The sequence below is a fragment of the Rutilus rutilus genome, assembly GCF_951802725.1.
Source record: "Rutilus rutilus genome assembly, chromosome: 14".
Lineage (NCBI taxonomy): Eukaryota > Metazoa > Chordata > Actinopteri > Cypriniformes > Leuciscidae > Rutilus > Rutilus rutilus.
In genome coordinates, this window is record NC_140219.1 from 19529101 (window position 1) to 19554592 (window position 25492).

Below are 25492 nucleotides of genomic sequence, written 5' to 3' on the forward strand. Positions count from 1 at the left end.
TGGTGTTACGTTGCGCTGTATTTAGTGCCTTTGTTCTTGTATCTGGAGGTGGGTGTCATTAATTCAATTTCTATCCTCTCTCCCTCGTTTTCTCTCCCGATCTCCCTCATCCGCTCACCGCATTGCTCTCCTTCTGGACCGTCTGTCTGCGTGATCCCCCCTCCTCCTCCTCCTCCGTCTGTGTCTGTCGCTGTGAGACACAGGGACAGACAGATAATATCTCCCTTAACCTCTCCTCTAATCCCTTCACTGTCTGCTAGTTCACCTCTGCATTATTTGTTTTCATTTTCCCGTCCTTTTATTTGTTTAGCCATCCCTCCCTCCCGAATCGGTTTCGAGTGTGCTTGGTCATCACAGCATTGATTATTCTTCACTGTACTGTCTCTTTCTCTCTCTCAAGGGACCACATATCAGCTGTCAGACCCACCCAAGACACCCACTCACATCCCCCTGTTGCACCGCCCTCGGTATTTCACTTCTCCACCCTTGCACCTTCCCACATCGCCACGCGCATTGAATGAATGCGATAACGACCCATTCGCTTCTCCTTTCTTTTCCCTTCTTCCTCCCACCTGTGACTCCGATGAGGCGCCGCAGCGATTGCCTGTACTTTAAAACCTTCCCATTAATGCTCCAGGGAAGCAAGAGAGCCACTCTCCTTCGGATTCAGCCAAGGAGCAATGCAATGACAAAGAGGGTGGGGAGACTAACGATCAATATATTAGGCTCCTCCTGATTGGTCGATTCACCTTGCCTGGTTGCATCGCAGCTGCGGATTGGCTGGTGCAGTGTTCACTGCTCAGCAGCTGCAGCTATGGGGATTTGCCCTTCCTCTCAGCTGCTCTACTTCCTTTTTCTCTCACAAAAGCAGCGTTCAGATCCTGAATGCTGAGAGTGGCATTCGCCGCATATTTTATGGCCTCCGCAACGAGCGCCGTTTCGTTTTTCCGCTAACTTTCTGTGACTTCGATCTGCCACACAGACATAAAGTGACGTTGCTGTCTCCCATGTGCTTTCTCTGTCTCTGTCCCTTTCTTTGCCTCCTCCCTCTTTTCCCTCCCTCCCTCCATCTCTTAATCAAGACACAGCCTTTGCATTGCTGGCTGCCTCCCGTCTGCACTCCTCCTCTACCTCTCGTGCACTCTCTCACTCGCGCTTTCTGCCATGCGCTTTCAGCCTCTCTCTGTTTGTTGCTCACCTCTGTATTCCCCAGTTACAGGTTTGCAACATAAACAGCTGCGGCTTCAGGCATTTTCTTTTGTTATTTTGTACTTTTATTGTTTGTTTTTTGCGAAATATTCCTTTTGCGAAGTGTTTTGAACAGGACAATCTGTTTTAACTGAGTTTGTTGCCTTTGCTTTTTGTGTCTTTTTGCAAAGGTAGGTTCTCCTGCTGCAAGAGGACTCTGAGAAGTGCGCGAGGACAAGTCACAGTGCGATGAAAGGAATGCAGGGAAAGCAGGAGGGATGAGAAAGCGATTCAAGTAAAAGAAGACTTGCATCACCATAAAGTGCCTCATCTGGATGCTGCGGAAGCCCTCCTCTGTGTCTGCACTCCCATCCTGGCTGGTCTCTGCTTCGGAACGCTCTTTTCCCCGCTGACTTGAGCGGTGTGCGCTTGGCCTTGGCATGGGCTATATTTCACCCTGACAGTCAATCAACCCATTTGCCTGTTCCTCGATTCCAACTTCGCCTACTCGCCATTTCACCTTATAATACAAGGACACCAGTCGATTAGTTTCCCTTTTGGGTTCGCAGAGTGTTTTTCCCTTCACTTCTACAATCTCTCCATCCCTTGTGACCCAGACATGCGAGCATCTTTAGGGACTGCTCCGGCTATGGCAACAGGGCAGGGGGTTTCGGAAGCCTAAAATTAGAGAGAGTCCGTTTTACATCAATGCAAGAAAGCTATTTTAAACCCAACGCTCCCGAGGGTGAGTCTAGACAGTGGGACGACCACTGCAGACAAATAGAAAGTGCCGCTTTACTCTACTTTTAATGCCTCGTTTTCCTGGAAGACAGCCGAAGATGCACCGCAGCATGTCACAGTGACCTACCCCACCTCAGCACTCTCGATTCGTCGCTCTCCCTACCTGACGTTCAACTAATCTCATATTCTCGTCATACTTACCCTTTGGTTAATCACTAGACTATGCCCCCTACCTGTCAATAAGAGAGTTTGTTTTTCATCTCTAGACTGGTTGTCTGAGGATCTCCTCGCCACTGTACTCATTTTTTTGCAGCCTTTGTGCTTTATCACGCCTGGCTGCCCCACCCAAGCCCTCCGCTCACCCGCCACTCGCCGAGGGACCGCCATGGCCGTCAATGTGACCATGGGCCGCGACACCAAGTGGCTGACGCTGGAGGTGTGTAGAGAGTTCCAGCGAGGAACCTGCTCACGCTCGGACGCCGAATGCAAGTTTGCTCACCCCTCTCGCACATGCCACGTGGAGAACGGCCGCGTCATCGCCTGTTTCGACTCACTCAAGGTAAATACACATGCACACATTATTATTGCACTGTGATATATGAACTATAAGGAGCATTATTTTAGGTTTTAGTGCATATTAGATCACTCACAAACAATATTTGGTCATGTTGTCAGCACCTCTAGGATCTTTTGCTGAGTAGTGGTCTCTCTCCAGCTGATGAAATCAGTCTTTGAGTGTATGTTTGTGTCATCCTAAAACACTGCAACCTCTGGTCTGGGATTGGTTAGTAATGATTAAAAAGATATGTGACATTCTTATTTCAATATGTCATCAAAAAAATTTAAAATAATAATAATTAATTGACTACCAATGAATGCTGGGAGTATTTACATGTTCTTCAAAAGTGCTAGGAATACCATGGTATATCCCAAAAACATGCTAATACTGTATTATCTCCAAAATAATCCATGGTGATTTTTGTGACTTTTTGTTCTTAAATAATGCTTTTCCTTGAACTGAACAGTTCCATCAATTCCACCATCATTAACTCATAACTGTTCTCAATATTAATAATTAATCAGCATATTGGAATGATTTCTAAAGGATCATGTGACACTGAAGACTGGAGTAATAATGCTGAATTCAGCTTTGTCATCACAGTAGTTTAAGTTATTATTTGCTGATAATCTGACTGGACCATGAAGTCAGTGAGTAGGAGCTCAGAAACTAGATCATAAATGTATAATTCAGATGGATGTGAATCAGATCAACTGATTCATAAAAAAGAATGATTCATTCATTCATGATTCATCATTAGTGGATGTAAAGATTTGTAGTGATATTTATTTTGTTTCTTTCACAAAGCTGTTATATGCCATTAGACAACCTGAAATATAGTCATAATAATTACTTTTATGATGCATTCTTGGAGCTTTTGAGTGTGCAATCCTCAGTCCCCATTCATTGTAACTGCATGAAAGATAACAACCAGCACATTAAATCATTTCTCCTTTTGTGAATATACTAATGTAGATTTTGAACATCAATGAGTAAATGCTGACAGAATCTTTGGGTGAACTGTCCCTTTAAAATGTGTATTTCCATAAACAGTTTACATTTATTGTTTTCAGCTTTAGGTGATTTCTTGATTTATAAGCTCAAATGTGAACCTGGACCATAAAACCAGTCACATGGGTCAGTTTTTTGAAATTGAGATTTGTTTATCATCTGAAAGCTGAATAAATAAGCTTTCAAATGGATGTATGGTTTGTTAGGATAGGACAATAGTTGGCCGAGTTACAACTATTGAAAATCTGGATTATGAGGGTGTAAAAAAATCGAAACATTGAGAAAATCGCCTTTAAAGTTGTCCATTTATGTTGGCGATTGTGCTGCATTCACTCACAAAAATAAATGTTTTATATATTTACGGTAGGACATTTACAAAATATCTTCATGGGACATTATCTTTACTTGACATCCTAATGATTTTTGGCATAAAATAAAAATCTATAATTTTGACCCATACAATGTATTGTTGGCTTTTGCCACAAATATACCCGTGCGACTTGTGACTGGTTTTGTGATCCAGGGTCACAAATGTTATACCTTTTATCTTCTGATTGTCCATGCTCATCTCAGGAAGCAACTCTCTGGACCTGTGGGTCAATCAGGACTCTGAGCATTGAGCTGTGAGCACAACAAATGTGTTTGTGTGTTTATGTCTCTGCTTATGTGTTTATGTGCAGTGAAAGAGCTTGACAAGGCCCTCTCTGTCTGAGTGCAGCAGCTGTCTCCTCTTTTATTGAGCTAGAATGTATTATTTGGCCATTTTTTTGGCTGTAGGCAGCATGTGTGGGGGAGCTCTGGATGAGGAGGAGTGAGAGAGAAAGCTACATGTGACCTAGCAACAGCGCCAGCCGACTGGATACAGTAATCCCTATGAACTGTTTTACAGTTGTTAGCACTGTGTGCCAGTGGCCTGTGTAGATTAATTACTCATCCAATTGTTGGATTGTTTTTATCAGAACAGTAAAAGTAGCCAGCCGTCACTATCAGAAAAACTCGAGGTTAGGTTGCTGTTATGACTGAGAGAGATAAAAGCTAGAGGAAATAAATGAGAGAAACTGTTTGCGGTTTATTCCTCATGATGTTCTTGTGTGTGTGTGTGTGCGTGTGTGTCTGAAGAGTTTAAAGCTACACTGTGTAATGTTTTAAGTTGATTCTTAGCAAAAAAACACTTTGTTCTTTCAAAATGATATGTGCTTATTAATGTTTAATTACTTCTACCAACTAAGTATTCTCGGAAGCGTAGAATCTGCCATTTATAATACATACGAGCGAGTGCTCGAATGGCGGCAGCCATGTTGCGCCTCCATCTTGAAAATACATTAGCCAAAGAGGGACATACCTGGAAATTCAAGCTTCGCCTTTCGCGTTTTTACACTCAGTGGCACCGTGACGAATGCGAGGGGGAGATTACTCGCGACTGCCGGCAGATTTGAAATAATACGGCCACCGTAGGAGTTAAAACGCCCTCGGAATGGAAGGGGCTAGAAAGTAATATTCACTGGGTAGTCATGAATAATTTCACCGCTAGATGGAAGAAAATCCTACACAGTGTAGCTTTAAATGGTGCCTGTTGAAGTGCTAAGAGGCGCACATAAAGTCGACATGAAACGGAAATTGCGATTTGTCTTTTCTTCTCTATTATTGTGACATACTGTATATCCGAGTGAAACTGCTTCTTGAATATGAATAATGTGGGGCGGGACTTGATTTTGTTTGTCGGAAATTGATTGGATCATTGTTGTTTGGTAATATCTGCGATGTCGTGTGAGTGACAGCTTATTGTCCCGCCTTCACGCTGGTGCACATGCCATCAGAGAAGAGATGTTAACGTTGGAAGGAAAGTTAACGTTTTTGATGAAAGATTATAAGGGCGCATGAAAAAAAAAAAAAAAAAGAGGTGTATGGATAAATCATTTATATTATAAAACAATCACTAACCGTGTTTTATATATGATGAAGCACTGCTATGACCGCTTCTCCGAACAGCAAAATTAACTCTATATTTAATTCTTTTTTCCGTTTTGTACTGTATGGTACCGTTTGTAATCAGTGCACTGTATGTTACACTGTTTAATAATGCTTCTTGAATCTATTGAAATGTCACTTCTTTGTACAAAAAACCTTGAGACAAGACAAGCCTTTGCATGCAGAACCTCTTTGCTAAAAAAAAACTGGCAGAGAAACATGCTCACATGCTCATGCTAATGTCATTAGGTGCTTCACATTTTTCTAGTTGGTCCGACCAATCAATTTTAAATCAATAAAAAAAGAACAAATCATCAGCAACCACCCAGAACAACAGCGTAGCAACATGCTAAAAAAAACATGCTGAACAACTGGCATCCACCCATAGTACTAGTATGCCGGACACTAGTGTTGTGGGTGGTTGCCAGGGCATTGCTACGTAGTTGCTAAAGTGTTCTGCAGTTCAAAAAAGTTCAAAAATCTTGTCATTAATTGTGCAAGATCTCAGGTTTTGAGTGCAGCCCCCTTCAATCACGATCATTGCATTTTTTTATGTTAAAATAATTCCAGCATTTATCTCCAGGCCCAATCTCATCCCCCCCAGGCCTCTCTCTCCTCTGCACCCCTCCACACACCTCTTCTAATTTTTCGACATCAGCTAATGGCTGCTGTTCTGTTCTTCCTTCCACTAGACCCTGATGCACAATGTCTTGCTTTTTGCTGTTTGTTGGCCATTAATCTGGTTTGTTTTGCTTGAAAACGTATCAGGGATGCATGAATTAGGCAGTCAGCTAGTCCATGTTAATGTGATTGAGTTATTGATGCTGGCACAGGCTTCTGTCTGAAAAACCAAATCAGCAGGTACTGTCATTGACTGTGTCTTATTCACATGAACATGAGTTGAAAAGTTATTTTTAGAAAATAGGACAACTAAATGGCCACTGAGAGACACTGTTCCAGGAAGTACATTTAATGGGGACATTTGGAAAACACGATTTTCCTTGCTCTTTTGCAATAGAAGAGTTGATGTACTTAGTATGTGAATATTAAAGCACTAATCATAAGTATGAAGGCAGTTTTTTTAATGTTTTTTAAAGTTCCTAATGCTCACCAAGGCTGCAATATGTTTGATTTAAAAATGCAGTGTGTACAGTAATACTGTGAAATATAAATAATTATATCTATTTGAATATATTTTAAGGCAAGACACCCCATATATCACCATACTTCCCCAGCTGATTGATCACATTAAGAATTGCAAAGATTGCAGGTTTTCCAAAATGTTATGTTTAAATATGAAAATGAGGCATTATCTAATTAAATATAAACTAATTTGCCTATATACATTTAAACCAGGTTCACATTAGAGTCAAAGGTTTTTACAGAGGGGATTTTGGATCTCTTTTTATCACTCCATACATCAGAAAATACTGTCAACAGCCGAAAAAAAAAAAAGAATATAAATAGGAATACAAATGTAAAGTTTGGTGTGTGTAAGTGTTACTGAAGTGGAGATTTCTGACTCAAAAATCATTTTGAGAAAACAGATGTACTGTAATTGAAACCTACAGACACAAATAGATAAAGTGCTATAAAAGATACACTTAAAAGTGTGTTTTGGATGTTTTCTTTCCACTAGTCTGAAAAAAACACTTTATGAAAAGCTAAAATCAAAATTGACAGATGCATGAACAGTTCAAGGGTCTTTTATTGTCATTCCATACACATTTCCACATGAAGGAACGAAAGTAAGTACTAAGGTCCCGGTCAAAACACAAGATAAAAACATTAACCAATAAAACATTAGAAACTAGAGTGTATGTCTAAGCAGCTTCGTCAATAAATAGCACAATAATAATAACAAACTAGAATAGACAATGCAAGAATGAAAACTTAAAATAAATAATAAAATTTAGGACATAAATAGTCAAATATTGTTGCACATAAAATGTCTAAGTTGTTATGCTTAATATTTTTCTGGAAACTAGTAAAAAACAATTCAGGATTGTAATAGGAAGTTACATTTAATTAAAAATAGAAATCTTTTGCAACAATAGCTACGTTTGCATGGAATGAAATCATTCCAGTTGATGAAATTTGATGATAGTGTTTACTTGAATGCTAAATAAGTGATCGGGTAGTTGAGCATGTTTATGTGTAACAAGCTACAAATCTGATCTGATCTTTTGACATGCACTCACTACATGAATATACAGAGCCTCCCGCTGTTTGCACATACTAGCCATCCTCCTTTACTTAGTTTTAAAAAGCAGACTTAATATTTATCTATTTCGTGTCCTAATTAGGAGATGACGAGCACATGGCGCTTTGTGCTGTGCTGCTTATTTATCAAGATGTAAAAATGCCCCTTCCCGCACCCAAAACAAATGGTGTGTGTATGAGAGTCTGAAGCAAGGATCGCTGGGACGACATCGTACAGACGAGAAGTGAAAAGAGAATTTTAGAATGTAGGGATGAGTGATACTAAACTTATACTGATACGTTTTGTTACAATTTTAATGATACCAATTCTGATTAAGAAAATCACATATACATGACACATACTAGCCATTAATAACAAATTTATCACAAAAGCCCCCCCCCCCCCCCAAAAAAAATATATATATACTGTATATATATATATATATAAATGTGTACTAACTAATATAGGTGCAAAAATTATCTTGTATTTTACAGAAATTTTGGAATAATAATTATTATTATTAAATAATATTAAAGTAATTAACTATACCAAATATGAATAAAATAAACTATAAATACCATGTCATATCATATATCATTGCATATTGCTGTATATTTATCAACAGGTGAATAGTGGCCGCACACCAAACTAGATTTCCTTTGCCACTCTCTTTATCTCTCTCAGTTTAAAGGGATAGTTCACTTTGAAATTAATTTTTGATATGTTTTAGCTTACCTCAAGGGCATCCAAGATGTAGGTGTCTTTGTTTCCGCAGTAGTTTCAATTTTGATATTTTTAGGTCAAACCGTTCTTGTCTGTCAGTCATATAATGCAGGTCGATGGTCACTGTCTCAAACCACAAGCACAGAGTCCAAATTAAAACAATTCCCCATCGTCCAAATGAAACAATTCCCCATCATAAGTACACATTGATGGCCTAAGACACGAAACGAGCGGTTTGTGTGAGAAAACGAACAGTATTTATATAGTTTTTAGCTCTTGAAAACAGCACACGTCCAAATGGTCTGACGGCGCGGGCGAGTATAGATGTATACATAGATGTCGCCTTGGCTACTGCAGTTCATTGGAACGAAACCGTAGCAAAGCGACATCTATTGTATATATCTATGCGGGTATAGATGTATACACTAGATTTCGCCTTCGCTACTGCAGTTCATTGGAACGAAACCGTAGCCAAGGCGACATCTATGTATACATCTATACTCGCCCGCGCCGTCAGACCATTTGGACGTGTGCTGTTTTCAAGAGCTAAAAACTATATAAATACTGTTCGTTTTCTCACACAAACCGCTCGTTTCGTGTCTTAGGCCATCAATGTGTACTTATGATGGGGAATTGTTTCATTTGGACGATGGGGAATTGTTTTAATTTGGACTCTGTGCTTGAGTTTTGAGACAGTGACCACAGACCTGCATTATATGACTGACAGACAAGAACGGTTTGACCTAAAAATATCAAAATTGAAACTACTGCGGAAACAAAGACACCTACATCTTGGATGCCCTTGAGGTAAGCTAAAACATATCAAAAATTAATTTCAAAGTGAACTATCCCTTTAATGTGGAAGTAAGTGTCTTAGTGTGTGTGTGTGTGTGTGTGACTGGATGGCTGTAAACTCCATTCTCACAGTCATGCGACACAGGCCTGCTAAATATGTCAGGGTTTTTTTGGCACAAACAAAAAAATAAATACTTAAAACATTTGAAAGTGATGCAGAAACTCACATTTTGTATTGATATCTTAATATCAACTTTTTTTTTTTTAGGTATTGATGCCAAATAAGTAGCTTTTGAGTATCGATACTATAGTATTGAGTTGCTCATCCCTATTAGAATGACACACACAACAGATTACAATCGGATTATTAGGGTATAATGTAAACGCCGCTAATGTAAATGTCTTTACTGTCACTTTTGATCAATTTAATGCAACCATTCTACAAACATTAACATCACAAAAACATGATCATAGACTCCAGCAATCCCCGCTACCCTATATAGGACAAGTGGTACAGAGGTAACTTACATATTAAAATCATAAAGTTGCACTCATAGCTCTTAATAGAAAAATGTTTACATGATGTACACTCATATGAGACTGACACCAGTCATGCTGATACTCTAATAAAAGCATGCATGGAGTGGGTCGCTTTATGGGGGCCACCATGTTTAAACCACATGACCAGTTAAATACTACTCACTTAGAAGTTACTCTTGCTAGGCTTTACACCTCAATTCCTAGACAACTGCCATATTGTCCATCGCAACATGAAGAAGTACTGAGTTCACCTTTAAAGGTACAGTAGCAAAAACAGCTTGTTTACTAAAAGGAGGGTAAATTGTATTGAAAAAATGAAATAATTATGTTTTTGGCACAACATATATTGTCTAAGATTGTTGGGGAATATAATCTCTTTTAAAAAATGCTTTTTTAACAAGGAAAATCGCCATCATGAAAAGGTTCAGCGCTCAGATTTTAATTGAGGTTTATTGTGGTATAATCAAATATGCAGTCTGCTTTCTCCATTTGTACAGTCTCTCTTTTTCTTCCTCCCTCTCCCTTTCTTCCTCACTGGCCAATCAGTAGTTAGGAGACAGCATGAGGCAAAACTTACTCTCGGTTGCCGGGTGTGTTACCATGACGACGCAGAGGAGATCCCTGACCTAGTCCATCCTACATGACATGACTTACAGCTTTTCATCTCTGCAATGTTTCTTCTCATGGGGACACTTGTCAGAGCCCTCTGCACATTTGCTGCATCTCTCTGTGGTGACAATGGCATGTTCTCATTGTCTTCCAGAATGTTAAAGCTTGGCTGTGAGGCTGGTTCTCATGTGTGCTTTGGCAGGATCACCTGTCTGCTCCTTTGAGACGGTCTGCTCATTACCCGCACACACTCCCACAACACACGCCGCTGATGCAATTGCTCTCAATGTCAGTGTGTGAAAGCGACATACAAGTGTCAGGGCACGCAATTAACAATGTTACACAAATCTGTGACTGTATACATCCTTGCATGTGAGCTTCTTGCCTATGATGGTTTTATGGAGAGGAATTGAAGCGGGGTGGTGTTTGGTATCGTATCAGGCTCAGACGGCACGACCTCCGACCTTCCCATTAACCACTAAACCAGATCGTTCGTAGACTGACTGATGCATGTTGCACACAAAAGCAATGGTGTAAAGTATTTGAGTAAATGTAATTAGTTCCTGTACTTAAGGATCTTTTTGGCTACTTTGTAGTTTGACTGAGTATCAAAGCTATTAGCATGTACTCCAATATATTTGTGATGAGTTATGCAATTACTCGTTACATTTTTGCATGGCACCTAACTTTTTCTGCAGCAGTTTATTTCTGCTACAAAAGAAGTGATATCGCCATCTACAGGGCATTGAAGGTACTATATCTTGTGCGTTTTGCCCATACCCACCTAAAATTGTCAACAAGGCTACTTTATGTGAATGCGAGTGCATTAGCAGGTAGTTGCTGAATCGCAGGTGTTTCATATATGAAATGAGGGCATGGCTGCAGCCGGTGATGACGAGGCCGAAAGTAACCAGCACGTCCAGTGCAAGTAGGCTTTTACTATTTAAATTTACTCAACTTTTTGAAGGATATTGGTTTACTTCTGTTCTTTTTGAGCACTTGAGCTCAACTGAGACTTGAGTGTTTTAGACGTTTAAGAGGCTGTTGTGTCGACCTTGATTTATTGCAATTTTGAGGTGTTCAGTTTTATTTTGATTGCTCTCGTCATAAATCAACTGTTTCCTGTTTTTCACCGGCATGTCTCTTAGGTGTTGAAAACTACTGTATTTTTGAGCCTATCTACATTCAGTACTAAATACTTAAGTACTGTTAAAATCAGATACTCTTTTACTCAAGTCTTTACTACTCAAAAAACTTTAAATAGGGCACTATTGGAGGGAACAGCCATTTGGGTGTCCGAAACCATTGTGGACGTTATTGAGTGCACTTATTCAATCTCACATTCAATCCCATTACTGGAACTGTGTTCTAGAAATAAATTTGATATTGATATGAGGTCAGGTAGGCAGGCATTGATTCAGAGGCATAAGGTACTGTAAGTGTTACATACAACAATGCAACAATAATAAAACAATGCATTGACATTTACTTTTTGATACTTAAGTACTTTTAAAAACGAGTACTTCTGTACTTTTACGTAAGTAAAAATCGGTCTTTACAACTTTTACTTTTAACGGATTAATATTTGACCAGTACTTTTTCACTCAAGTAAGGAAGTAGTGTACTTTGTCCACCTCTGCAAAAATATGAACTTTTTTCAACGTTGAGAAGAATAATAAGAAATGTTTCTTGCAGCAAATCAGCATATTAGAATGAAAACATTTCTGTTTTTACTGTATTTTTTATCAAATAAATGCAGCCTTATGAGCATAAGAGACTTCTTTCAAAAACATTTAAAATCTTACTGGCCCCAAACTTCAACAGTAATGTATAAATGTATTTCAGCTCACTATATTTTAATACATTATACTGTGTTTAGTATGAGTTTAGGTTGATTAAATAATTATTTACTTAATTTAATAACAATGTTTGGGTATTGAAAATATTTAAATTTTGTAGTTGAAGTTAAAGAATACCAAATACCAATTCTTAGGTGGTGTATATGCTTACTCTTCCAGCGGGCTCTGATGGGATTCTCAGATGGGATGATGCAGGGAGACCGATGGATGAACATTGCTTGTTGTGATGTACTTTAACACACTATCACAGGGTTTGCAGTGAATGTCATCTTTATTTATAGAGAAACACTCCAATTCTAATTATATTGAACTCGCTACATTTACAAGTGAGCCAAGGGCACAGCTCTTGACCAGAACAGGCTGCGATGTGGACATGACTTTATGCCATCTGACTACGTGCGACTAGGTGTCATATGGAGCTGCCTGTGTGGGAGTTGCATTGAATGATGCAGCAGTTGGATGGTGGAACATCTCCAACTCCTCGACAGCACACATAGATTACACTGTCCCTGGCCTGCACGCTGACACTCCAGACACCCACTCTCATCTCCATTAAGTGCACCAGATCACACTGGCCAGCAAAGAGACACCCCCACACTCACTCACTTCAAATTTTGTTAGGACTTCATCACTGTTAAAAGCCGCCCAGAGGCTACTGAAGACACAGACAAGTGTTTAAATTGCTGTTGGTGGTGGACAGTTATACATCTCATTCATATGGAGTGACAGTTTGACATTCCGTCTGAACTGTTAGCCTTGCACAGATACCATTTGTATTCATTGTTTCCCCAAATTTCATTTGGATTCCATAAGGGTTGCATCAGAATTCCATTCAGATTCCATCCTGTTGGAATCACGTGTTGCATGCTACGCAGCTCAATTCGATTTGCGAGCCCAACAACCCATTAAAAGCTGTGATGACTTGAGTAAAAATAGAATCTCTTATCTAACCAAAGAAAGAAAAAGAATGAAAAGTTATAACAGCAAATCAAATCACTGTTGCCTTTGCATGCCTGCTGACGAAGATAGTTGTAACTCTTCAGGCATTCTTGCAGATGATGTTTGTAAAGAGCAACATGAAGCATTAAGATGTGTTTAAACTCTTCCTCCCTCACAGATCTGAATGCATTAAAGGAAGAAATTCAGTGCACCAAACCATGGTTTTTGCTAGTTTTTTTAAGCACTGAAGATTTGCGCTGAAGGGAGTACAAATCTTCCTTTAGAATAAAATGTCTACATGACATTAGAATCATTTTTATTAATTTTTTTCATAGAATGTTTGCTTTCTTTAATACGGAATTAATTTCTATGTTAAATGAAATTGACATTTTTCCATAATGTATTCACCAAATAAGCCAAGTAGGCATGGTTGGTTTTCTTTCTTTCGTAAACAAAAATAGATGTTTGACAGTCCAATCTGCTCTTTTCCATGCAATTACAGTGAAAGACTTGTCAAGCTCCAGAAATGAATGGCCATATAAGTAGTCTGCATAACTTATGATTCAAAGTCTTTTGAACCCATTTGAAAGCTTAAGTTAGGCCTAAGTCTAAATATTGTTGATACCATGGTCACCATTCACTTTCATTGTATGTAAAAGAGAGACACACATTCTTTTATATCAGGTCTTTGGTTTTTTCATCAAATGAAATATATATATATATTGCTCCACCTCTGAAACAACCAGTATTTTTTACTTAAATTCTTCCCTAGATTAACATTACATGGGGTAGTTCGCCCAAAAATGTCTTACTCCCATGATGCTCCTGACCCATAAAAATTTGGTTTATCTTCGAAACACAAATTAAGATATCACATAATGGTAAACGTCGAAGCTTGTTTAAGCCTCTTTGTCTATCATATGTGACTCGTTTAATGTATGTGTGTTTATATGTGAATAAAAACCTAAATTGAATCTAAAGCAAAGATATATAAAGCAAACTTATCTCTTACAAAGACTTGGCTTAAACCACTTGAATCATATGGATTCATTATGTCTGTATGACCTTTTTGGATATTCAAAGTTTTGGTTACCTGACCTTTCAATGGAGGGACAAAAACCTCCAAAAGGTTTCATCAAAAATATCTTAAATTGTGTTTTTAAGATTAACCAAAGTTTAATATGTTTGGAATGACATGAGGGTGAGTAAATGATGACAGTATTGTCATTTTTAGGAGAAACTGTCCCTTTTAAGTTTTAAGTTTAACAGCTCTATTAGTCGACCATTGTTACCATTTCCTAATTGTTATAGGCTAGGTATAGCATGCAATTCTCAGTTTTGTACCATAGGTCTCTGCTCCATTTCTCCATCCCCAAGAGCTCCATAACCTGAAAAGGGTAGAAAAATTAAGAAAAGAAATTTATGTTAAGGGAAATAGAGAAGGTTTATCCATAGAACATCAGCCAGAGTGTTTAACTGTCAGACTGATGGAACGACGTCTTTCCCTACTGGGTTATTACAGTACCTTACGCAGTGCAGAACAAATGGCATTGCTTCATGGGTTCATTGAGTTTGTCTCGCAGCTAATCGACCCCGCTCATGAACGTTTGGTGTGTGTATTTAACCGTGTCTGCTGCTCGCCCATCAACATGTTGCTTGGACAGCTGGGTGATAAGCATCATGCTATGCATCCAATCCATATGTAGTATGAGTGTGTACAACAGCCACAAGGGCTATATAATCTGTCAGCCACACAGACGGGCAGAAAGGGAAGGCTGTCACTGTCAATTAATTTGGAAGTAGTGAATTTTTTTTCCGTCCGTGTCCCAATGCTGTCATTTTGCTTGTTTGATATTCAGACCTTCCAGCACTCCTGAGATTATGCTGTTTTCTTTTCATTTTATTGGGTTTTGGATGTTTCTATTGTAGTGGAAAGTTGGCATCGGTACTGTCAAATATCTAGGGATTCCTGTTTAATTTATCCTTTCAATCATGGAGTCCTTATCTTCCTGTCACACTGCACGAAGTCTTGGATCTTTTAGTAGCTGAGATTCAGTGCAATTCATCTCTCTGTCTCTCTCTCTGTGTCTCCCTCTTCAACCCCTCTAAGGGACGCTGTACACGTGATAACTGTAAGTACCTGCATCCTCCGCCTCATCTCAAGACCCAGCTGGAGATAAACGGCAGGAACAACCTGATCCAGCAGAAGACCGCAGCCGCCATGCTGGCCCAGCAGATGCAGTTCATGTTGCCTGGAGCTCAGCTGCAGCCTATCGTGAGATCAGATTTTCATAACCAATAACGTCACGATCATTTCTGTCGGCTTGAAAACATTGGTTTATTATCCCTTGTTGTCTCCTATCCAGACCTCTTTCCCAGTTACGCCTTCCTTGGCCAACAGTCCGAGCATGGCTTTCAGCCCATACCTGAGCCACATGAGCCCGGGCATCAGTCTCATGCCCGAGCTTCTGCCCAGCGCCCCCGTGCTGGTCCCGGGGAGCCCCACCGGCATGGCCATGGGCAACGGAAATTCAACGCAGAAACATGTTCGCACAGACAAACTTGAGGTGTTGAACAGTTAGTGATCTCTAATAATATCACTATAACTGTTGCTAAACATACATATTTGGCATGTAACTCATTCCACACTGCTACAGACATGAAATATATCTCAAATTGCGTTCTGTCACTTTTCCAAAGCCATCACACTTTTAGTTAACTGTTTGGCGATAAAACAATATATATGCATACAATTTTCTATAGATATAATCAACAACTTTAAATGAATAGTTTTATATATATATATATATATATATATATATATATGTATATATATACAGTACTGTGCAAAAGTCTTAGGCATGTTAATATCCCCCACCCCCCGTTCCCCCCCAAAAATGGTTTTAAGTCAGTTATTTATATCTTTTGCTGTAGTGTGTCAGTAGGAAATATCAATTTACATTTCCAAACATTATTTTTGCCATTAATTGTAATACTCCAGTGAGATTTGTGTATGCACAAGGAGTCTGACAACAGCCGGTATGATCTGATCTCACCATCATCGAGTCCGTCTGTGATTACATGAAGAAACAGAAAAAACTGAGACAAATTAAATCCAGAAGAACTGTGGGAACATCTCCAAGATGCTTGAAGAAACCTTCCTGCAAAGCTACAGTACTGTGAAAAGTACTGGCACTTGTGTTCAAATGCTGAAAAGTGAGAATGCTTTCAAAAAATAACATCACAAATTCAATTTATTTAGGATTTAACTTCTATTAACTAATTCAAATCAATGGTGTAACGACCCTTTGCGTTTAAAATGGCTTTTGTCCAGGTACACTTGTGCATAGTTTTTCAGGTAGCTTTGCAGGAAGGTTTCTTCAAGCATCTTCCCGCAGTTCTTCTGGATTTAGTCTGTCTCAGTTTTTTCTGTTTCTTCATGTAATCACAGACGGACTCGATGATGGTGAGATCAGATCATACCGGCTTAATCAGCATAACTAATGGGTGATGGTAAATCTCTGCTGTCCTACTCCCAGGTGTGTCGAGAATTCCAGCGGGGAAACTGCACGCGTGGGGAGAACGACTGCCGCTACGCCCACCCAATGGAAGCCGCCATGGTGGACGGCAGTGAGAACTCGGTCATTGTTTGCATGGATTACATCAAGGGCCGCTGCACCCGTGACAAATGCAAGTACTTTCACCCTCCGGCTCACTTACAGGCCCGGATAAAGGCGGCGCAGCACCAAGCCAGCCAGAATGCTGCTGCCATGGTGAGTAACTGAGACGATCCCATTACAATGACAATCACACACACTAATTCTCATAATTACGACAATCACACATCATTTATACTGTTCAGAAGGTGATGTTCTGTGTAAAAATGCCATCAGTAAAGACAATAAGGCAACAATAGAAAGTAGTAGTCATATTGATAATTGGGCTAAACATAATTTAATGCACTGTTCAATGAAACTAGTTTAGCAAGTGAAGACCTTGCTAAATATATCTAGAACCATTGTGTGGAAAGTGCTTTATTTTATCTATCCATCTGAATTTTGAAATTTATTTCAAAATGAATAAAATAAGGCATACATTTTCAAATAATTTGTAAATAAATTGTGAATTTTCGCGCTTGGGGGATAAATTAATCTAATCTAATAAAATTCATAAATTATTATTTAAATTCTTAAATTTATATCATAAATGCAAAGTCATTGTTATTTATTGAATTTGTTACATATTTAAATCAATTCTGACCATTTAATCATAAGCAGCTTGTTATGGCATAAATCAAAATGAATCAAAACTCAAACCACTTTATTTAAAAAAATATTCATGATTACATTAACATTCATGATTACCATTCATTATTCAATGATATCATATCATATACTTTTTGTTTGTTTTCAAACTCGTAAGTATCACATACAAAGACCAAAATGCACTGTTTATTTGTAAGCATTTTATGTAGTGTTTTAGCAAGTTTCGTCATCATTCAGCACCGTTTTGGTGGAAAAGGAGGTTTCGGTGAATTATTTTAATACAAGGTTAGTAATTTATCACATCTCATGTCATAAATGGACTGAAATGTCTTGTACTGGGCAATTCTTGTAAGCAAATAGCCATTTTAGCATCCAGTTTTATCCAAGGCAGCTTTCACTACACATATTACAGGGACAGTCTCATCCAAGGCAACTTTCACTACACATATTACAGGGATAGTCTTACTGGAGTAACCTGTCCTGGAGTTAAGTGACCAGCAACCATAGTTTCAGCCAGTATGCCATTTTCAATAAGCTCTACTAGTGTCAGTTGAAGGTGTGTGTATTTATAACTCACTTTCCACACACCTTCAATGTGAGTTTCAGGAGTGTATTAAATAATTCAGATCCCCCACAGGAGGGTGTGTGTGTGTGTCTGTAGGTGAGCTCTTTGTCTCTTGTGTGATGTATGAAGACCAGGGCTCCGTGATCGCTTGCAAACAGTGTCTGCAGTGCAGGTGCAGGAGAGAAAAATGATAAGAAAGGAGAAAACAAGCAATTCATTCCCACAGAAACCTCCACTAGTTAGCAGCCTCTCACCCGAGAGCGTACTGCAGCCAATTTCCCTTTAATAATGTGTCATCTTTATCCCAGTCCTCCCTAGTCTTATCATGTAACATTTTTGCAGGTTTATTTACAGTGCACAGATGTGGGAACCTTATCCAGATATCCTCCCCTGCTTCTTGCAGTCACCTGGTTTGCCTTAGGCTTTATCACATGTTGGCTTTATTTGACTCCTTCTCAGTTCATGCTGTCATTCTTTTTGAACACTGCTTGATTGTCTTTACATCCTCACAGCTCTCTTTGTTGTCCTACAAGCTTATTACCCAGCTCTCTCTCTCTCTCTCTCTCTCTCTCTCTCTCTAACCTCTGCTGCATCTGTTCCTTCACGGCTCATTCTCTTGTCTTGTGTTTATGTCCACTGTCGTTGATTGGTTTGCCATCGTCATGTGATCACTGCTCGCATACCCAGCCCCCAGTGCGTCCTCTGAAGCGCAGCCTACAGCCAACTTTCAACCTGGTACTTTGATCTTTCACCCATTTTTGTGTCTTTTCTTTGCTAATTTGTTCATTTGCATATAGCATATAGCTCAAATGCATATAGCATATAGCTCAAATGCATATTGCATATAGCTCAAATCATATGAACGTGTCAATACTGTAAGAAACCAGCCACAACCTCTGTAAACTACTCAGTTAGAAGTGAAATGAAACTGAATAAATATGCAGAGATCTTTTTTTTTATTTTTTTTATTAGTCTGGGTTCTAGTATATTTCTCATTCATTTTCTCCACAGGCACTTCAGAAAATTGAAACTTTGAACCAAACCTACTAGCTCAAAGAGGAATCACAAAATTGGATTCACATTTGAAAAAAAGAGAGACACAAGAATGTATTTCACATCTTTTATATGGATGCAAAATATGTCAGTACCATATTGGCTGTTGTCTGATAATAGTTTTTTTATGTATTGGTCAATATTGGATATTTCCATTGTCTAACAATTAAAGTTAATCTTTAAAAAAACATCTTTAGCAAATATAAATTGTTCACACTGTACATTATAATCTTGTGATGCAAATTCAAATTGCAGCATTTATAATGATTGGTTTTAGTTTTTAATGCTTTATTTAGTTATTTATTTAGACAGAATTTTAATATCAGACTTTTAGTGGTTATATATGCCATAACATATATTCTAGTCTCTAGTCTTTTATGAGGGAATGAATTAACTACTCATCCCATAATGCACTGGGAAATATTTGTTCTTTGAATGGGACAGTTTACTCCAAATAAAAAAATAAAATCTGTCATCATTTACTCACCCTCTCTTCTTTGGAACAGAATGTTGGTTACAAAACAGCTTTGTTGACCACTGACATCCATTGTATGGGCAAAAAGTGTATCCTACAGTATCCAATTTTATGTTCCACAGAAGAAAGAAAGTAATTTAGATTTGGAATGACCTGAGGGTGAGTGATTGATGAACTTTTTAATATATATTCTTATTGGAAAACATGTTTTATGCTCTTACACTACAACTTCCCGTAATGACTTATAGGTAGGTAGCAGTTATCTTTAGCTTACATAACTATGTAAAAATAGTACCTAGCTGCAAGCAAATGAAAAAAAATGTAGTGGAGATTACAGCTAATTTCCATTCAAACAACGTCTTCTGATTGGCAGATCTCGCACAGGATTGTAGGTAGTGCAATACTTCATCTGTAATTAATTCGACAGTTAAGCGATTGTTTTCTGTGAAGTTTAAATCACTGGCTTATGCCTTCTTTAATTCAAGTCAAGTCACATTTATTTATATAGCGCTTTTTACAATACAGATTGTTTCAGCAGAGATTACAGGAAAATAATGCAACAAAGTTTGTTTCCAGAAGAAAATAGCGTCACAGTCCAGTTTACGTAAGTTCAGTGATGTTTCATTCTTCTTCTTTAGAAACATACACCATCATCATAATAACCTTAGAGCTCATTGGTAGTCTTTCTTGAAAGGTTTGTATATTAGTGTTGAAAATCAGAATCACTATAGAGATTTGGATTGATATTTTAACTTTGTGAACCTGACTGTTGAGTGCTATACAGTACAGCACATTATTATTGAGATACTTGGGATTGAGTTCACATGTAAATCATGAGGTCGGACTGCTCCCCCATCATCCCTCCGTTAGTGAATCACAGATATCCTCTTTCCTGTTGACCTTGCTCTTATCACCTCGCATATCAGTCTTCAGACAGAATTACACAGTGGAAGACACCCATACATTCTCCTCATTATGCCTTCATCTGGGCTGAGCATTCTCAGTTTAATTATCAGAGGCAGATAAGGACGCTTCGCTTCAGTTTCTGTTTCTGAAATCACTCTTCCTCATGCTGCTGACACCCCTTATAGAGAAATAGAGAAGCAGACCCAGACATTTCCCAAAGATGGAGCCACAGCATAACAATCTTTAGTTTGTGTCAAAACTACAGTCAACACAATTGTAGTCAAATTTGGTCAGTTTGATTTATTTTGATAGAATAAGAGTGTATGAGTATACAAGTTATCACAAACAAGCTGAGAAAATGTCTAAATAGTAATTCTTTAGATTCAGATCTTAATTTTTTATTTTTTATTATTAAAATTACATCTTTAAAAAATTCAATTGTTTAAAAATACTATTACATAATCCTAGTAACATAATTATTACATTTCTTAGAGAAAATACCTATATACCTAATATACTTATATAACAATTTATATAACTGTTTTCTATTTTAATGTCTTCATTACTCCAGTCTTCAGTGTCACATGATCTTTCAGAACTTCTAATATGCTGATTTGGTGCTCAAATAACATTTCTTATTATTATCAATGTTGAAATGCTTAATATACTACTAAATGTTTTTGAGGAAACCGTGATTTTTTTTTATTTATTTTTTTTACGATTTATTAATGAAAAGAAAGTTCATTATTAATTTATATAAAAAAATAAAAATAATCTTACTGACCCCAAACTTATAAACAGTAGCATATATGCATGATAAAATATAATGCAATAGTAACAAACATTTTCTGTTGCATCCTAAAAGAAGTAATCAAATACATCCCCATCAAAGGTTTGATAATATTTCGCTATTATATTTATGACGCATGATTTGCAACACTTAGAATGACATATCCACAATATGTCAGATATCACTGTCATGCAAAGACATGAACACACACAGTAGAAAGTTTTCTGTGGCTCAATATCATGGCTGTCACTGACCTCTCCCTCTGCCCACAATCTTTCTTTTTCTTTCTTTTTGTTTTTCTCCTCTTTCTTCTTTGTCATCCTGATCACTTCAGGCTCTGCCACCAGGAGCCATGCAACAGCTACCAAAGAGACCGACCCTGGAGAAGACCAACGGCGCGGCTGCCGTCTTCAACCCCAGCATGTTCCACTACCAGCAGGCTTTGGCCAGCATGCAGCTGCAGCAGCCAGCGTTCATTCCCACAGGTGAGCCTACGCAGACAAATGACTGCGCTCTAATATCACCGTATTCCTGTAATAGTTTGGCTTGCGCACATACAGCAGTTTAAAGACAAAGTGCCTGGCTAGACGAGGACTTGAGCACATTTTCTGCTTGCCAACTCTCTCCCTGTAAGCCCACTTGCTCTCTTTATAGTAGTCCTCCCTATGCCAATGTCATTAGTCCCATGATGCATACAGTCCTGCATTGTCTCCTCATGCACTCGAGCATTAGCCACTCTTGTTCTGATTCTGCAGTGCACAATATTTGCTGTTCTCACATTCGGTAAGAGAAACCAGATTGTATTTTGCCTAAATGACTGTAGCAGCAACCCTTCGGCCTTATAAAAAGGCTAAGAGAGGATAGTTACAGTAGGTTTGCTACCCAGCAGAGAGTTTTAATGACCCAGTAATATCAAAATTGGAATTGTGTGGCTTTTAATCCGAGTCTATAAAGCGCTGCAGCGGTGACGTATTTTTAAAGGCCTACCCAGAAGTTAGCATCACCCTGGTTCCCTCGATAAAAACTCAGCATGATTTTTTTCCTCTGGCTTTTGGATTATTACAGAAAAAAAATCCTTTTGACCAACAAGCGTTTGCTTCTTACATATTTCGTTCATCATGATAATTTTCAAAAATGAACACAAACTTTTATCGCCATAAGTAAGAAGGTAAATGTAGGTTATAAACAAAATACACATGACTTCAGCGTCACTTTCATTAAGCTTCTGACAACTCTTCCCACATCACAAGAGGGTATTACTGATGATACCATTTCATGAGGTCTTTGTAGACTACATGAAATCAAAATGGGCCCTTTTAACTTTAACTTAATACATGTTTCATGATAGATTATCCAATGCATGTTATTTTAAAGCAAGGCAATAGGTTTATCTACCTGAAAATGACTTATGTGTATCATAGCCTAATACACTTTGATCGAATCAAATCCTTATGGATGAAATGAAGCCCCATTCTAGATTTCTATTTAACTCCAATACACAGCACGTTTTAAGCATGTTGATTTTAATATTAAACAACAGTCAAGCTGAACTTGTTAGCACTGGGCTACTGAGATGACGAGACACAACAATGGATTGGCATCCAGGTTAACATCCATCTCCTGATGAGAACCTTTTTTTTTTTGCCAGCGTGATTCATTTCCTTCTGGTTTCCCCCTGCTTTGTGTCCATGTCTCCATCTCGCCACCATGTTGTCCATAATGACGGTCATCGCTCTTTCGCTGTGTGTCACTAACTCTAAAGTTGTTTTGTCTTGTACTCACGCTGCTTTAACTCCCCCTTCTCCCCATCTCTTCCACCCCTCCATTCTCCTCGGTCTCTCTTCTCCTGGGCTCTTTGTGCATGGTGTTGCAGGCTCCGTATTCTGCATGGCTCCATCTGGAGGCATTGGTAGGTCACTTCCCAGTCTATTTGGATCAACATTTACCTTACATCAACATCTCAGATCTGTGGCAGACAGGAAGGTCATCCAACTCCAAAGGCCCAGCAGTGTATCATGGGGTTTTTCTCCAGCTGTGGGCACTTTTATGTCACTTATGACACTTTTATTTTTTTATTTTTTTTAAAGTAATAATCATAAACCATTTCCATTTTAATTGTAAATTTTAAATAAATAAAAAAAACCATAAGATTGCGATGTTTACAGCTGCCGTTAAAAAAATCAAGGTAAATATCACCGTAAATATCACTAAAGAATATTTTTATTGTGTGGCATTTACGGTCTAGCTGCTGTTTATTTAAAACCATTCTATTTAAAGAACTGTTTAAAGTTCCATTTCCACCAAAGAATGCTAATAAACAATACATCATATAGGATGGGATGGAAATGGACTTTGAGGAGAACACAAAAAAGTGTTCATAATTAAATATGAATAGTCATTAAAAAATTATAATAATTGAAAATAATTGAAAATAACTGTAAAGTAACTTTTTACACATTATGACTGTCTTTTACTGCTGCTAATAAAATATCACTTGTGAACAATATTTTCATTGTGTGGTATTTTTAGTCTAGAAATAAGCGTGTCATGTTATTTTATTACGAAAATGATTATTTCCATCACCTTAATTTCCACCAAAGAATTCTATTAAACACAGTACATTGTTTGGGACGTGGTGGAAATGCTCATGACTTTCAGGAGAAAAAGACACACAAAAAAAAGTGCTCATAGTCGAAGAAACATCTAAACACATCAATATGAGACGTATTTAATGGTCTAAAAAGACGAGGACAGCTTAGCATATTCTCCTTACACTGTCATTTTCCTCATGAGGCCTCAAACTATAGGCCTAGCCCTGTCCTGTCTGTCACTGTGTTTACACCCAACCTGTGTGCTTCCACTTCTTGTTATTGTTTGCTCATTATTTTGGCTCAATGTATGACATGTGCATTTGTTCTTGCCTGTGTGTGTGTGTGTGTGTGTGTGTGTGTGTGTGTGTGTGTGATTTTGTGTGCAGCTGACGGCACAGTGCGGGCACAAATAAGCAAGGCCTAAGCCTTCAACGCGACTCATTAAGACTGGTTCCTTTTTCTTTGTGCCCTTTCCTCCTCATCCTCTCCTCTCCCTCACCTCCTTAAATCTATTATAGGCCTATTCAAACCCCAAGGCCTAATGACAGATGGCCGCTGGGAGAGGCGGGACTGGACCAACTGCAGGCCCCCCCAAAGTCGTTACCTGTCAGGGCCTGGACATACTGGTGAGGGTAGAGTCTAGGTCCCCTCCCCTCACTAACACACACTCACAACCTTACCATTTACCTGTTTAGAAAGGTAGAAATCACCCCTCCCATTTCTGACCACTATCGGTTTAAATATTCCCGAACAGAAACACAATTGTACGCACGTCTCCATCCCCATAGATGCACAATGAACTTTTTTTTTAGCTGGCCAAGTTAAATTTGTCCTTAACAGTCATTTAGCTGGGAAACAACTTCACCAGTCCTGTCAAAACACTAAATCTGCGTTGAACCAGTGAGTGTGCCAGTGTGTGCCTGTGCGCATTTTCTCTATTTCTTTTATTTTCATTATTTGACATCTGTAATGCACTTGCTGTGTACATATCATGCTGTGTTAATTTGCAGTTTTTCATATGATATGACCTTTATCTCTTTATCTTTATTACGAATAGCTGGTTTTATTAGATAGTCCTAAATTCTTACTTCATATTTACAGGTGTTTTAGAATGATTACTGTTTGTCAAATATCAGGTTAACTCAAATAAAAGCAAAGAAATAAAGTGTCATATTATTTTACGGCAATATTTGGACGGGAATGAATTGCATATTTACATTCCCTGCTTTTTTCCCCTACTGTATATTTATCCATTCTCCGGCCCCCATCAAAATATGACAGTCAGACGATCCTGTCTGTTCCAAATGTGTGTGATTTTGATTACGGCCATGTTTTTATTTTCCCCATTAGAGGTTTCTCAGTAGTTTTATCTAAAAGTAATTGTGATCGGATAAAACTCTCTAAGCTAAAACGTAATGAAAGTGTTTTTAAGTTCTTTTGCATGTTTGTTCTTGAGTGAATACATCATCTTTGCAGTACATAAAGACGTAGTTGCCATGACTCAGCCTATTCCTCTGGCATATTATGTCATGGTACTCATAACATTCCTCCTCCCCTCCACCTTCCCCTTTCCCTTGTTTCTTGTCTGACTCGCCTGAAAAAAGTTCCCATGATGCACGGTGCCACCACTTCCACTGTTTCGTCGGCTACGACCCCAGTCACCAATGTTCCTTTTGCTGAATCAGCCACCTCCAACCAGGTTTGCCCCTTCA

The 25492-nt window shown here is 38.5% G+C and overlaps 1 protein-coding gene across 7 annotated transcripts in view; it reads left to right on the forward strand.

Annotated features, from left to right (window-relative positions):
- The window catches only part of mbnl3 (muscleblind-like splicing regulator 3), a 38933-nt gene that overhangs the window by 10224 nt on the left and 3217 nt on the right, over nucleotides 1-25492 (forward strand). For 2 of the 7 annotated variants that reach the window (XM_084430748.1, XM_084430750.1), the window contains exons 2-8: nucleotides 1384-2488; nucleotides 15246-15410; nucleotides 15502-15702; nucleotides 16675-16908; nucleotides 21524-21674; nucleotides 24299-24406; nucleotides 25385-25479. In XM_084430748.1, the coding sequence (XP_084286874.1) occupies nucleotides 2315-2488; nucleotides 15246-15410; nucleotides 15502-15702; nucleotides 16675-16908; nucleotides 21524-21674; nucleotides 24299-24406; nucleotides 25385-25479 (1128 nt within the window). In that variant the 5' untranslated portion in view covers nucleotides 1384-2314. Of the gene's footprint in view, nucleotides 1-1379; nucleotides 2489-15245; nucleotides 15411-15501; nucleotides 15703-16674; nucleotides 16909-21523; nucleotides 21675-24298; nucleotides 24407-25384; nucleotides 25480-25492 lie in introns of all 7 variants that reach the window. The other 5 variants (XM_084430751.1, XM_084430749.1, XM_084430754.1 and 2 more) reach the window with 3 other exon arrangements.